The 14995-nt window shown below is 31.3% G+C and overlaps 1 protein-coding gene across 1 annotated transcript; it reads right to left on the bottom strand.

The window, feature by feature from the left end:
- Window positions 1-3338: 3338 nt before the first annotated feature.
- On the bottom strand, window positions 3339-13811 carry LOC133785305 (probable WRKY transcription factor 31). Its single transcript, XM_062224553.1, has 6 exons — window positions 13596-13811; window positions 13376-13489; window positions 12857-13048; window positions 12117-12614; window positions 8240-8353; window positions 3339-4019 (listed from the first exon to the last, which is right to left on the bottom strand). The coding sequence occupies exons 1-6, from the start codon at window positions 13809-13811 to the stop codon at window positions 3339-3341; spliced, it is 1815 nt and encodes a 604-aa protein (XP_062080537.1).
- Window positions 13812-14995: the final 1184 nt, after the last annotated feature.

Raw genomic sequence — 14995 nt, 5'->3', positions numbered from 1 at the left:
AAACGGTAAATTTGACAAACTCTAATTAACAAACCAATAATGGAGGACAAAACTACATATATTGATTATAATAATGGACTACTAGAGAAAACTGTGTAAATATAATTCTATAAAAACTTAGAGTGCAATTCCATATTTATAGTGGAGTAATAATTGAATTAATAAATAAGATTATTAGATTAAAGAGTTTAACTAATAATCTTGTTTATTGGAGCTTCGTATTATAGGTCCATGGTCCCCAGATCACCTCAGTCATACATTGTCAAGGGTAAGGATGTCAAAAGAAAGATTTGTTAAGAGAAATGACTACATTACAAATGAATCAATTTTCGAGGGCAAGGAAATAATTATTCGGTAATTATGGGTAATTGATTAATTATGAATTAATTAATTATTTAACTATATAATTTTTATTTTGAAAAACTATAGGTTAAAATTAATATCAATCTTGTTTGGATTAATACAAAGAGAGAAAATAATAAATATCTTATTTATAATATGATATTTATTTATTTTAAAACTGATACTTTAAGATAAAATTAATTTTAAATTAACTAATATTTATGTTCGAATAAATATCTTTTCTTAAAACTTGATTAAATAAACAAATGAGAAAATTAGGGCACCCTAATAGGGCTGGGTGACACACACTATACAATACTGTGTGTGGCGCCTAGCATCAGGGTTTTTATCCCTGAGTTTGAATTTTGAATTTCAAATATATTTGTTTAATGAGTTATTTAATTATTCTTTTTAAATATGATTTCAATAGATAATTAAATGAAAATATCTAATAGGTTTTAATTTAAATTATATTTTAATTAAATAAATATTATTTAATTAGATTAAATATCTTTATAAATTTGATATACGTGATATTCATATAATAATGATTAATCAGACTCTCTCTCAATAGTGATTGTTTTCCCTAAATTTGAAAACTATTCAAAATATTCTCTTTGTCAAAACTCTCTAGATCTCATGTGTTGAGTACATCTAGGGAGTCACATAAATCAACATTTTGAATCATACGTGCCCACACACGTCCTTATGTGTTTAAGGATTGGTGTGTAAGATCAAGTTGTGAGGTCTCAAAACACTGGATAGGAAGATCGTTGATTTATACAAAAAGACTCAAGGACACTTGATAGGCTACAAAAGGTAATCACTGATCTATTTGTATGTGATTTTAAAAAAAATATATATATATAATCCTGGTTGATATTAATATTTAATAAAACAGATCCATATATTCCGCTGCGTACCTTTGATTTGATCATTTAATACCAACAACATGTTCTCAACCTTATGTTATGTCCACAGCACACAATTTTATCTCATAACATACTTCACTATGGATGAATATCTAATATATTCAAACTCATCTAACAATAGTTTGTAAATATCAAAAATAAATAAAAATTAATTATTAATTATTACTCACCATCAAAATTAATCTTCAAAAATTTCAACACACCTCAAATTCAAACAAATATTTCCTACAATAAAAGTTTAAACATTGGTTAGTAAATATATGGTAATTGAATTGATCATAAAATAATATAATTAACAAAAATAAACTTTTTAAAAAATTATTATGTAAATAATATAAAAAATTATGTAAGAAATAATATTATAATATAAAAAATTATGTAAATAACAATATTATAATATAAAAATTATGTAAATAACAATATCATAATATAAAAATTATGTAAATAACAATATCATAATATAAAAAATTATGTAAAATTCAATACATTTTAAATATTTAACATAATTAATATTAGTTTATTAAAAAACTAATAAATTTGGTAAATAATATAAAAAATACCCAAAAACTGAAATATATATTAAAAAAACAAGTTTTAGTGATCAATACATATTTTGAACAATGAAAATGTCTTCTAATCCTCTGTAAACATTAAAAAAAACGTTAGAAAAAAGCTTGAAAAATCACCCTATAATACATACATTGAAACTCCATTAAACTCACTTAATATTTCTTCATTTTTGCCAAAAAAAACCTCAAAATAAATCAATATTAGGTATATTTACATGATTTAAAGCGTTAATATTATGGAAGAAAATGAAAAAAAAAAAACAAAGAAAAATGGTGAGAATGAACCTTACTCGTGGTTGGGGACGAAGGCGGAGCCATTGGGGGGGAATAGGGTTTCAGGATTATTTTGCAAGGAAGAATGAAAAGTTTACGGTTCTTTCTAAAGAACTGCGGAGAAAAGTCCCCGCATCTCCAATCTTCAAACTTTACACTGCGTTTTTTTAAAACGAGCATAAAATAGTACAAGGGGTATTAAATGTGATATTTTAGACTCATTCAAATATTTTCTCTGCACTTTTTCTTTAAGGGTTAAAAAAATGTGCAGAGAAAACCTATATTTGTAGAAGTGGAATATTATGATTGATATGATTAAACGATATAATTATGTGCAAAATGAAATATTGAGTGAAAATTGTAGTCATAGATTCCTCTGAATTTTTGTTTTTTCTTCCTTTCTAATTTTTAAATTTCTTATTTAAATTTGTTTGAATTTAAATCACTCATTTTGCTTTGATTATACTTGGATAAGAAAAATAAAAAACCATATACTTTAGCATCAATTTTTCTAGTAATAAATCATTTGTAAGAGAAAACTTTACTTTATTTTGTTATACTTATTGGTGACGGCAGCGTGCACATGCTAAAATTGATAACACTAATAATTTCAAATTCATTGAAAGATCAACGGATTTCGAACAAATGAATAATATTCTACATTCTTCATGAATAGGTCAAAGATCCTAGAGCAAATAAATACAACAATTATGAGATTACAACTCAGAACAGTAAATACAATCAATTGATCACAAGAGAATTGACAAATACAATTTATAAAGTCTAAAACGAAAACAAAGTATGTTAGACGCGTTAATCGAAAGCATGTTGCCAAGGGCTCGCAACTTTAAAAATATAGCATCATCATTATGCTCAATCAGTACAATTTAACTTTTTAAATATATCATTTGGACCAAAAAACTGCCTTCTGTATAAGGGTGGCAACATGTCGACTATTCAGTTGTTTGTGGCTTTAGGGCTGGTCAAGGTCTCCTTATATATAACTTTAGACCAAAAAATCATTTATACTGTTATAACAATTTATGCATTATATTTAGCCAATCATAACAAAATATCCTAAACAAAATATATGATACAATAAGACATCAAAACTACTATCAAAGCTACTAATATTATGAAAGCTAAGTACTACACACGTATATACTAAATTGTCATGCATATATATATATATGCATGAAAAATATATATCTAAATATAATATCTAATTCTTCTCATTACTGTTTGTAGATGGAGCGCTACCAGTTGACTTAACATTGCCCATGACAGATGTAATAGCTGCTACTAGAGCCATGGTGAAGTTAGGATTTGCAGTAATGGCGGCCGTCGCAGCACCAACAGTGTCAGCAGCCAATAAATCGTTGCTGGATGGCAAGTCATGAAGCCTAATATTGTTGTTATTTATATTATTTATTAATCCCTCATTATGAAGTCCTATGAACTTAGAACATTGGTTGCTAAGACCAGAAACTTGTGGTGAAGGTGTAACATTTTGTGACAAAATCTTAGACAAAATATCATTATTAATATTATTATTATCGTTTTGTGCAAGCTGCCATTGTCCTGTAATGTTATTGAGTTGATGATCAATAGACGAGATAGGAGATCGAGTGAGATCTAGAGTGACCGTTGGAAATGGTGCTGAAGCTGAGAGTGTGGCCAAGTTTGCTGAGCAGGCAACTGGGAGACAGGTACTACGTACAAAGTTGGGGTTGAGAAGGCCTTGATGAGGTTGATCGGTGCTTGGCATTGACCCTGATAGCAGCATTGACGCTGCTGTGGATGTCGTTGACGCCATTGCCATGGCAGCCGGCGGGAGAGGGTGGCTGTGTTGCCCTTCGTATGTCGTTGTCAGTATTGATCGGTCCTCTGCACATCTTTGTACCTATTAAATATATTTTTTTTCTCAATCACAGTAGTTGCATATAATAGATATGAGGAAAGAAAAAACACTTGCATGTTAAAACTTTTGTTACTAAATTTAAATAGAGATATCACTGTTATTTTTGTTAGGAGAGTCTCTAGTTTCTTGATCTTCACAAGTTATAACCCTAAATTTTTTAAAATGCTAGAGTATTAGAGCATTGCCATTAGGCAACCATGGTGCCCATCACCATGGGTGTCCAACACTATCCTACATTGATATCGATGCAATTTAGTATTGGTAGGTGGGACCTGATACTAAATTGCACCAATAGCGATTCGTCGTCTTAGGTGGTGTTGGACACCATTGATACTCCTTAATTATAGTAGTTCTCCCACGAGTTTTCAAGAAAGTCTCAATAATTAAATATGCTCAAAACATGCTTCAAACAATATTTTGTACACTGGCTGTTTGAACCTTGTTATTTGTACTAAAAATCATTAGAATTTCCTACGTAGGAGATATATTATAACTCAATATACTATATTATATTTAAAAATTGGGGTTATTATAACTTATCTAGGTGTGAAAATAGGGTCACTTCCCCCTGTCCAACAAAAAATACTCTCCTACAAAATATTTTCCCCAATTTTTGTATAAAAAATGTATAATAACATTTGTAATAAATGATAAAATGATTTATACCAATTTACGTTAATTCCACAATAAACTCTCTATTTTTAAAAAAACTACTTTTTTGGATCTTGTGCTTTTTAAAGTAGTTTACTGAATTCTAATTCACTCAAAATATTTTCAAATATAATATCACAAAAAACGATGTCTGTTACACATTTTCCACAGATTTTCCAAGTCGATAACCTATAAATAAAACCTAATGGCAAATATATTTTGACCAAATTCGAATTCATGTGTCCATTTTTAACTAACGGACAAAAACACTACCGGACTCAAAATAGTATAGATCCATGATTAATTTTTTTTAACACTGCAACAAAAATACAAAATCACTATGATAATGTGTGTTGATAAGACAGCCATTAACTGGATAGAAAAGATAGACTATTAGATCACTGAGACTAGTCTGTGCCTAAAATACCTCAAAATTGGCTCTAAAATCCTATCTCAATGGTTCCCAACTACAAAAAAAAAAGGGCAGGCTATCTCATGTGCAACCCCCACGATAGTATCTATTAATTTACATAATAAAGACTTTAATTAAGTTGACTAACTTGGAAGTTGAATATAATTAGTATAGGGAAATTTCACTTTCTATACATAGTAATCTCTCTAATTACAAAAAAATACCACAACTATAAACTCTTTCATTTTCATGCTAAACATTCCCCATCTACCCAAAATACCCCACTCATTCCCCAACTATTCTCTACACTCTCGGTTTCTCTCTCTCTCTCTCTCTCTCTCTCTCTCTCTCTCACTCTCTAACAAAAAACCCCAACATCTGTCGAGCCCCCACACCCGACGAGCCCAACCCCCGTGGACTCCTCTCTCTGTCGACCCACACTTGTAGAGCTCCTCCGTCGAGTGGGAAAATCGAGACCCATGACGTTGAATCAATCAAAGAGCCTCCATTGAACCACCTTACATTTGATTTTAAGGTAAAAGCATGAACCCTCGTCCATTTTTGTGGTTAAAATCATGTGTATTTGAGATATGTGGAATGGGTATGGAGATTCAAAGGTCTAGGTTTTTTTTTCTTTTTTTGTCGATTTTGCTCGATGGGTTCGATGTAAGCTCGATAATAGCTCGATTAGATGTACATTTTAGGCTCACATTCAGTTCGATTAGAGATCGATAGAGCTCAAAAGCCCTCAATAAGGCTCACATTCATATCCATTATATAGCTGCTATCGAACTAATATCGAGCCACATGGAACTATTATCGAGTTATATCAAGCTACTATCGAACCATAATCGAACTACTATCGAGTTATATCAAGCTACAATCGAACCATTATCGAGCTACGATTTGAAGTTAGTTTAGAAGCTAACATACATATCATCGAGTTCATATCAAGCCCCATCGAGCTCACGTCAAGCTAAAATCGAGCTCATTGAGTTTGCATCGAGCTTATCATAACTTTTAAGAAAACTCAAATAAAAAATAAGGGAAAACAAGCTAGGTTATTAATACAACAAGTCCAAATGGGAAAAAAGAGTTTATAGCCTAGCTTTAAATGTAGCCCTGTTGTCGCCAAGACCATCACACATGCTACACTTGCGCTCTTTGCGAATGATTTCGTCACTCGATGGATAGCGATTTGTCTTCCTTCTTCCCACCTTATCGAGTTGTCATTGAGCACAATCGAGCAACAAAACCTAAAACTATCGAGCTATAATCGAACTATATCGAGCTCATAAAAGAACATTCTTCTACATACCATCGAGCTCCTATCGAGCAAAAAAGTTGCACAAAACCCAGAAAAATACAGATTGCAGAATCTCACTAAAAGAACTCAAAAAACACACAAATATAGGCTCATGTCTATTCAAAATAGCCACCAAAATGTAACACAAATAATTACCCATGGTTTTTCTCCGCAAAAAACACTCAAAATGGATGTTGTCATTGAAATTGGCGACTTCACAGAGACAATGGAGATGACTTACAACGATTTCGACATGAAAACCATACAAATTTGTAGTTTTTAGGAATGATTTCGTGAGAATGAAAGAGAGAGAAGGAAGAGAGAGGAAGAGAAGATTTTAGGATTTGAAAATATAACGGGAGGGATATTTTGGGTATAAGAGGAATGTTTAGCATCAAATTGAAAAGATTATTAGTGTTAGGATTTTTTTGTAATATTAGACATTATTAAGTATTAATATTAAAATTTTCTTAGTATATTTGCAGGACATATTAATTGATGTGAAATATTACAAGAAATTCATTAATTATCAAAATGCTCATGTTTTATAAGATAGTTATTTATATTATTTATGTTCATGTTCATTTCTACTATATTATTTATTTTTCATATTACGGTCTATGCAATTGATTTATCTAGTGAAATTTGTTCGCATTTCTATATTATTTTATACATTTGTAATATGTATATAAATTTTTTTAATTGACTGTATATAATAGTTCAAGAAAAACTTGTTCACTTTATCCATTGTTTATCTTATACCCAAAATCTAGAGAAGAAAAAAACTACAGAAAAAGAGCTTTCGGCTTAATAACAAATGTATGACCAGCTCGGTAAGAGAAGGCGTTTGAGTCCGAGCTGGATGAAAAAATTATACCTAGAACGACTGACGTCTGCACAAGCAAACACAACTCGGCAGCCGAAATGTTGATTGGATTGATGAGTATTGCTCTGCTTTTTCTATAAATTGGAGAAACCGTGATGGTGAAAGGGGCTAAAACACTATGTACGAAACAATAGATGTAAGCTTGTTTAAGGTTGAATATGTTATGATTGGTTAAATACATAAATAAGCAAGTGTAAAGTTATGAGAAAATTACACACATTTAGGTGTGAATTTTAAGATTTTGTAATTAGCACAAAAAACATAACCAAATTTAATTGAGAGTAATACATTGATGATGTATCTAAACACATCTGAATATGTTAGAAGCAATTTAAATTTTTTTGGAATGATTTGGACATAAAAATGAGGTCAAAAATAAAGTTTTGTGGTTCCAAAATTGGTTTTTGAATTAAATCAAATGGGACTAGCATAGCACGGTGCTAACACTATTTAAAGAGTTTTGGAGAATTCAAATTAACTAAATCACACTTTGGCTCTCTCTTTCTAACCTCTCTCTAGCTTGAAGAATTCATAGACTTATTAAACAATTCTCATTACTTCTTTGTAGAACCCTCAAGCAATCTGAGTAGGTTGGAATAGAAAATTTGAACAGAGTTTCTCAGCTTGTGTTTATTGTTCATTATGTTATTGTTTTCTCCATTGTTGTTCTAATTCTCTCATCCCAACAGTACCACATTAAACAAATATTTTTCTGTGTATACACAAGGATCACAATTTCACTCAATTTATCGTTGACGAAAACATTATCAACAATTTATACTCATTAATTTTATTTTATATTAATGTGAACAAAATTAATCGATCACTTATTTATATATATAATTATATATAGTGAATTTATCATGCAAAAAGTTTACACACAAGTCGATCAGTAAAATATGGAAGCAGAAAATTAAAGAAGAAGAAATATATATAGCGCAACATACCTGTTTGCGAACTGGACACCCAGTACCCATAGTGCAACGATAATAAGCTCGAGGACAAGGGTTTCCTTTCGCCATTTTCTGGCCATACTTTCTCCATTGGCACCCATCAGATATCTGTACTTAAACAATATAAACATTTCAAAAGATTATAAACTATATTCATTATTTTAAATTAATTAAATATTGAATAAGTACTCAAAATTTAACTATTTAAGTACAACAAATTAGGTTTTTTTTCTTCGTATTTTCTTTCTTTTTCTCTTTTTGAAGATTAAAAATAATGTCCAAACAATGTGCAATATACACATTTGCTTAGTTTTTTTTATAGAATTTATTAATTATTTTTATTAAATTTATATTAATTTGTTTAATTATTTATTATTTTAAAATAATTATAATTGTAAAATATCTGAAAAAATCCTATTTTAATTTGTTTAATTATTTATTATTTTAAAATAATTATCATTGTAAAATATCTCAACATATCTTATTTTAATTTTTTTAATTATTTATTTAATTTTATTTAAGTTTAAGTATTTACAAAATACAGTTAAATATAAAAAAAATATTCTATTAAATAAAAGAATATAAAAAAAATAAAAAACGGTTAAAAGTAAAGAATTTCCTTTATCTACATACTTATTATATTGAATAGATATTAGCCATTTCGATATTTTAGGATGTGGAAAGAAGCACCCTGTTATGAAAATAAACTCTAGACCAGTTGGAATGTATCAGTTAATGGTATGCCAATGTTCCAAATAGTATCAAAATTAAAAAGGCTGAAACAGGTACTAATGACCATAAACAGAGAGGGTTTTTCTGATATTCAACAGACAAAATTTAAGGCAGGAATTGTATTGAAGGAGCTTCAGGAGCAGTTGCAGAAAGATCCCTTAAATGACAGGTTGATTTCTCAGGAGCAAGTGATTAGAGAACAGTATATGCATTACCATAAAGCTTACATGAGCTTCTTAGCTCAAAAAGCTAAAGCTGCTTGGATGGCTAATGGTGATGAAAACACTCACATCTTTCATGCTTCCCTTAAGGCAAGGAGAATACAGAACATAATATTGTCCATCAGGAATGAGGCAGGGATTTGGGTAGACTCTCCTACAGATATAACAAAGGCTTTTTTGGATTATTATAAAGGATTGTTGGGGACAGTAATGGTACACAGGAAGAAGGTGTCTTGGTCAATCATGAAGCTTGGACCAGTTCTAAATGCAGCTCTCATTCAGACTCTTTCAATAGATTTCTCAGCTCAGGAGGTTAAGAACGTGATATTTGCTATTCCAGGATTGAAAGCCCCAGGCCCAGATGGATATAGTAGTTATTTTTACCAGGATAATTGGGATTTGGTGGGTTCGGAGGTTACTACAGCTGTGCTATCCTTCCTTACTTCAGGTAAACTGCTTAGAGAAATTAATAACACAACCATCACACTTATTCCCAAGCATATTTGCCCAGATTCTGTGTGTGATTTCAGACCTATCTACTGTTGTAATGTCATTTATAAAGTTGCATCCAAATTGATTTGTTCAAGGATCCGAAAAGTGCTACCTGAAATAATTGCAGAAAATCAAGGGGGATTTGTTCATGGTAGATATATAGCCTAGAATATCATGATATGTCAAGATTTAGTTCGGTATTATGGGAGGAAAAATTGTAAGCCAAGTTGCATGATCAAGTTGGATTTGAGGAAAGCATATGACACCATAGAATGGGATTTTATTGAAGAAATGCTCACTGGTTTTCAGTTTCCACAGAATTTTATTTAGCTCATCATGGTATGTGTTCGAACTACCAGATTTTCCTTGATGATTAATGGTTCATTAAATGGATACTTTGAGGCTAAACGAGGATTGAGGCAAGGAGACCCTATGTCCCCCTTGTTATTTGTACTTGGTATGGAATACTTATCTAGGATCATGATTAAAGTTGGCTCTTATCCTAGTTATAAGTTTCATGATCGGTGTGCTAATTTGAAGTTGAATCATCTATGTTTTGCTGATGACATTTTGTTATTCAGTCATGGAGACTTTATTTCTATTCTTTTGATGCTTAGAGGACTCAAGTTATTTTCCAAGACTTCAGGACTCTTTCCAAATGAGGCTAAGTCTGCAATATATTGTAGTGGCATGTGTGAGTCTGAGATTGAGAGAGTAGTATCTGCTTCAGGTTTCACAAGATCTTCATTACCCTTCAGATACCTGGGCATTCCTATCTGTTCTAAAAGGATTTCTAATGCTGAGTGTGGGATCATTCTAGACAAAATGGTGGCCAGGATTAAACAATGGAGCTTCAGGAATTTATCATATAGTGCCAGAGCAACCTTGATCAATGCGGTCTTACTGTCCATACACTCTTATTGGGCTCAAATAATGGTGTTGCCAAAGAAGCTATTGAAGGATATAGATGCAATTTGCAGGGCCTTTTTGTGGAAGGGAGTTGCAGAAGCTCACGGTCCAGGGGCAGTTTCTTGGTCCACTGTCTGTACTCCAAAATCTGCAGGAGGATTAGGATTAAGGAAAATCATAGAATGGAATAATATAGCTGCCTTAGGGAAATATGTATGGGCAATTGCCACTAAAAAGGACAACCTATGGGTAAAGTGGATACATAGCATTTATTTGCAAGCAAGGGACTGGTGGACCAACTCAGTACAACAAGGTTGCAGCTGGTACTCGAAGAAGATAGTTGAAATTAAGGAACTTTTTAGAGCTAAAATGGATGAAGCAGTTTTCATGGCAGTGAAATATGGAATTCAATCGGGGCATGCAATACTATATGATCAACAAACCAAGGTCCAATGGAGTAAATATATTTGGGAGAGATGCAATATACCGAAACACAGATACATATTATGGCTGACGTTACACCAAAAGCTGAAAACCAGAGGCTACCACAATAAACACTGTCAGGTAGTGGACAAAATGTGCTTGCTGTGTGGGAATCATACAGAAGAGATATCACATCTATTTTTTCAATCTGATTACAGCAGCTTATGTCTTGTGAAGTTGAAAGAGTGGATTGGTTGCAGAGCTCAAACAGGGGATTATCACACATTATTGCGTTGGACTTCCAAAGCAAAGCACCTAACCAAACTCAGGAGAAGTTTTTACATAGCTGATGTATCAGCTCTAGTCTACCATATCTGGAGAGTCAGAAATGATGTATTGGCATGTCAATCATACAATGGAGGTCATTAAGAGAGAGCTAAAACTGAGACTTACTATAATGTATAAAGGGAAACAAAATAGGTATAAGGAATGGTATCAGAAATTGTAAAGTTAGATGTGGAATGTAAGTAACATAGAGGTAGAAGGAAACTATAAGTGTACATGATTTGTTTTTGAGCAATACAATGATTCTTATTCACCAAAAAAAAGAATAGATATTATATGAATAACTAGCTTATACAACTGCATATATATATATATACATATATATGTTAATATATAATAGATTTGATTATTTAATATAATGATGAATATAGGGTTTATATCTTTTTGGACGTGTTTTTTTCCGGACCTTGTATTTTAACAAATTATTTTTTGGACCCTATGTTTTGTAAAATGATTAAAATAAAGCCCGAAACCCTTTTGCTCAATGTTTTCTCAACTAAAATTACAAATAATTTACCAAACTAACAATTCAGAACAAAAATAAAATCATTCTGCTTAAAAACTGTGTTGTTATATTCAATTTTTTCTAAATCAAAATTGAATTTAGGGCTCTATTTTAACAAATTTATAAAATATAGAGTTCAAAAAATAATTTGTCAAAACAAAGAATTCAAACAGGTAATGAGACAAAACATAAAGTCAAAAAATGTATAAAGCCATGAATATAAGAAAGTTGTAATTAATCATACCATGGAAGCTTCAGATCTTGCTCGAACTGAGACGCGAGCTTTTCTAATCATAGTAATTTTCGGTGAAGCTTGAGGATCTTCATCACGATCAATAATAGTATTATTAATTTTATTATCTCTGCAAATACTAGTACTAGCACCACTTGTAATAGACCTGGCAACTTTGTGGGGCACCCATGGAATATGTTCTCGGCGACCCTTAAGATCTTGATCATTCTCGTAAACATCACTATTAATAATATTGATACCTGAAGATCCATTGATAATTAATCCAGATGTAGCTGTAATATTAATATTCTTATTACACTCTATTGAATCAACTATTTCGTTTTGAGATCGTGAGGAACCATATCCACAATTTTGTACTGATCTTCCTTCCAAAGACGAATGAGAAACTTGGTCCAGATTACGATCTCCTACCCTACCATCAATGCCCATAAATTGTCCAGAATTCTCCACAAAACTTCCTTGATTCCCTTCTAGTACTGATCCACTTATCTAAAACGAAAAATTTACAAGGGACATTAATTTATGTATAGATATATCCATATAATTACTAACTAAAATAGATATATTTGTAAATATCATTCGAATACCAATCTTCAACAGGATTATTATTTTAGACTGGAAAATTATTTGAACAATTGGGTTGAAGAAGCATGCATCATCTTATATATATATATATATATATATATATAAATGTGAAGAGATATATAGTAAAAATTTAGATAAATAAATACCATGTTGTGATCTGAATCTGGGAATTCAGGATTTTGGTTATCTTGCCTTTGAACAAGTTTTGTGTAACGCATGAGGAGACTCTCGTATTCGGATCCAAAAGCCTGACTTAGCAAGCCTCTCAAATATTGATTTTCAACTCTATGTTGCTCCAGTTCGGCCCTCACTCGCTCCAGTTCAGTCGTTGATCCCAGCTGCACCAAACAAAAGTCCTTTGTTAATTATTAGATGATATGTATTATTCTTATTTCTTTTTTCAATTAATAAAGAAAAAGACCATGACAAGAACATCACATTGTTAAACAATATGATTTTTCTTAATTACATCTCATTTTAAATGCATTAAACATTCCATTGGCAAGAATAGTTAGTCAACTAAAAGATTTATTCTTTTGTTCACCCATATTTTAGTAACTTATCAATCTTATCCGGTGGGACTCATTCGAAAAAAATATATATCAATTTAATTAATATTGATTAATATATATATATATATGTATATATATATATATATATCTCACCTCATTTGGAGTAATTGGAACCTTATTTTTATTATCTTCCATGTTGGCTGAAGATCCATCGTCCACAGTACTTAATTTATCGCTACTAGTGTTCGTCGTAAGAAAGAAACCAGTCTACAATGATTAAATACGTAATTAAGACAATGATGATTATAATTATTAATTCTATATTTTATAATAAAAAATATATATATAGAAAGATTAGGGACAATAATCATACATTGAGCTGTAGTTTCAAATTTTCGTCATTGTCAGTCTGCAATATATTTCCACGATCATGATGTTGTCCAATTTCTTGGTCATCATCAACTTGTCTTATTTTAGGATCATTTTTATTAGCGAAAAAATCCTGCAGTTCTCCAATCATCCATCTCGTTCGCCCATCACCGCCTTTTATCACTGGAGAACCATGCTTTTCACAGGCATCTGGCTTCATTGTGTGTCTATATATATAATACTATAATAGTTTGGCAAATTTCTGATATTGGTGGCTGGGATGAGAAAACGAAAAAAAGAAATAGTTTTGAAGTTAGACGTACAGATACTTAGCTATATAACTAGTTGTTTTCTAGAGAAAAAATGGGCAAAGAGAAGAGATTAAAGATGGGAACCAAAGTAAAATGTACATGTGCAGTGTATATATGTTGAAGTCTTTCATTCTCTATTTTCTGATATTTGCGAATTGGCAAGGGACTCGGCATGAAAATAGGTTTGGACTAAGACCAAGATTACAACTATATTTTGAATTTATGTATCAGAGAATAAATTAAATATGATAGAGATTTGAGGAAATGAGGTCAGATAGTGCGTCAATTAGCCTAGTCGCATAACATTGTCAAAGGAGAGAGAAAAGTTGAATGGTATAGTCTTCCATGTGTTATCACAGTTTAATTTGTTATTAATATTAGATTCTAGGCCCTAATAATTAAGAAAAGAGAATTGGGGATGACATACAACTATTAGTGAATTCTGACCCAGAAATTTTAATTTAATAATTATTATGGAATATCGTTAACCAATTATAGTTATCACCTCATGTAGTGTTAGACATCTTAAAATAGCAACACTTAAAAAAATAACGATTCGTAGAAACCTAACCGTTAGATGAGACTAAACTATAGGCTTACCCTGCATACTTGTATATATATTAGTTTAATAATGATGATTATTAATTTTTTCTCTAGTTTTTTTATTTCATTTTGTTTTCAATGAATAAAATTGTTTCATATCCGAAAATTAAGTTTTTATTGGTTATTAGTTAATATTTTCTTATTACATCCATATGCTGAAAATTCAAAAATATTTATTTGAAGGAGAGAGAGTAAGACTTTGACTAGCTCCAAGAGCATATATGATCTGGTTTATCAGCCCAGCACGATAATATATATTACATGTGAGTGAATGAGGCATAGTCAATGATATTGACAACGGGCTCCTTTAAGATTACTTTATTCCCTACTATAAGGTTCGCGCTCAGGGGTCTGGACATCAATCGGTGTACGCGTAGTGTGCGCGTGCGTCAAGTGTTGTGCTTGGTCAAGGGGTGCGCGTGAGGCAGGGAGCCAAACTTGGTGTGTGGGCACACCATTAGCGTAACTTATAATGTCTTAGCCAACTTGG

This window comes from Humulus lupulus, chromosome 6 (assembly GCF_963169125.1).
Source record: "Humulus lupulus chromosome 6, drHumLupu1.1, whole genome shotgun sequence".
NCBI classification, from domain to species: Eukaryota; Viridiplantae; Streptophyta; class Magnoliopsida; order Rosales; family Cannabaceae; genus Humulus; species Humulus lupulus.
Note: the sequence above shows the minus strand (reverse complement) of the source record. Positions and strands in the feature narration are given on the sequence as shown.

What these genes read in the sequence shown, in the direction of transcription:
- LOC133785305 (XM_062224553.1), bottom strand. Translation starts at nt 13,811, where the DNA reads ATGAAGCCAGATGCCTGTGAAAAGCATGGTTCTCCAGTGATAAAAGGC. An exon ending in ATTTGAAACTACAGCTCAAT is followed by an intron (nt 13,490 to 13,595) that starts GTATGATTATTG and finishes TAATCATTGTAG; the next exon opens with ACTGGTTTCTTTCTTACGAC. An exon ending in CAGATTCAGATCACAACATG is followed by an intron (nt 12,615 to 12,856) that starts GTATTTATTTAT and finishes TTTTCGTTTTAG; the next exon opens with ATAAGTGGATCAGTACTAGA.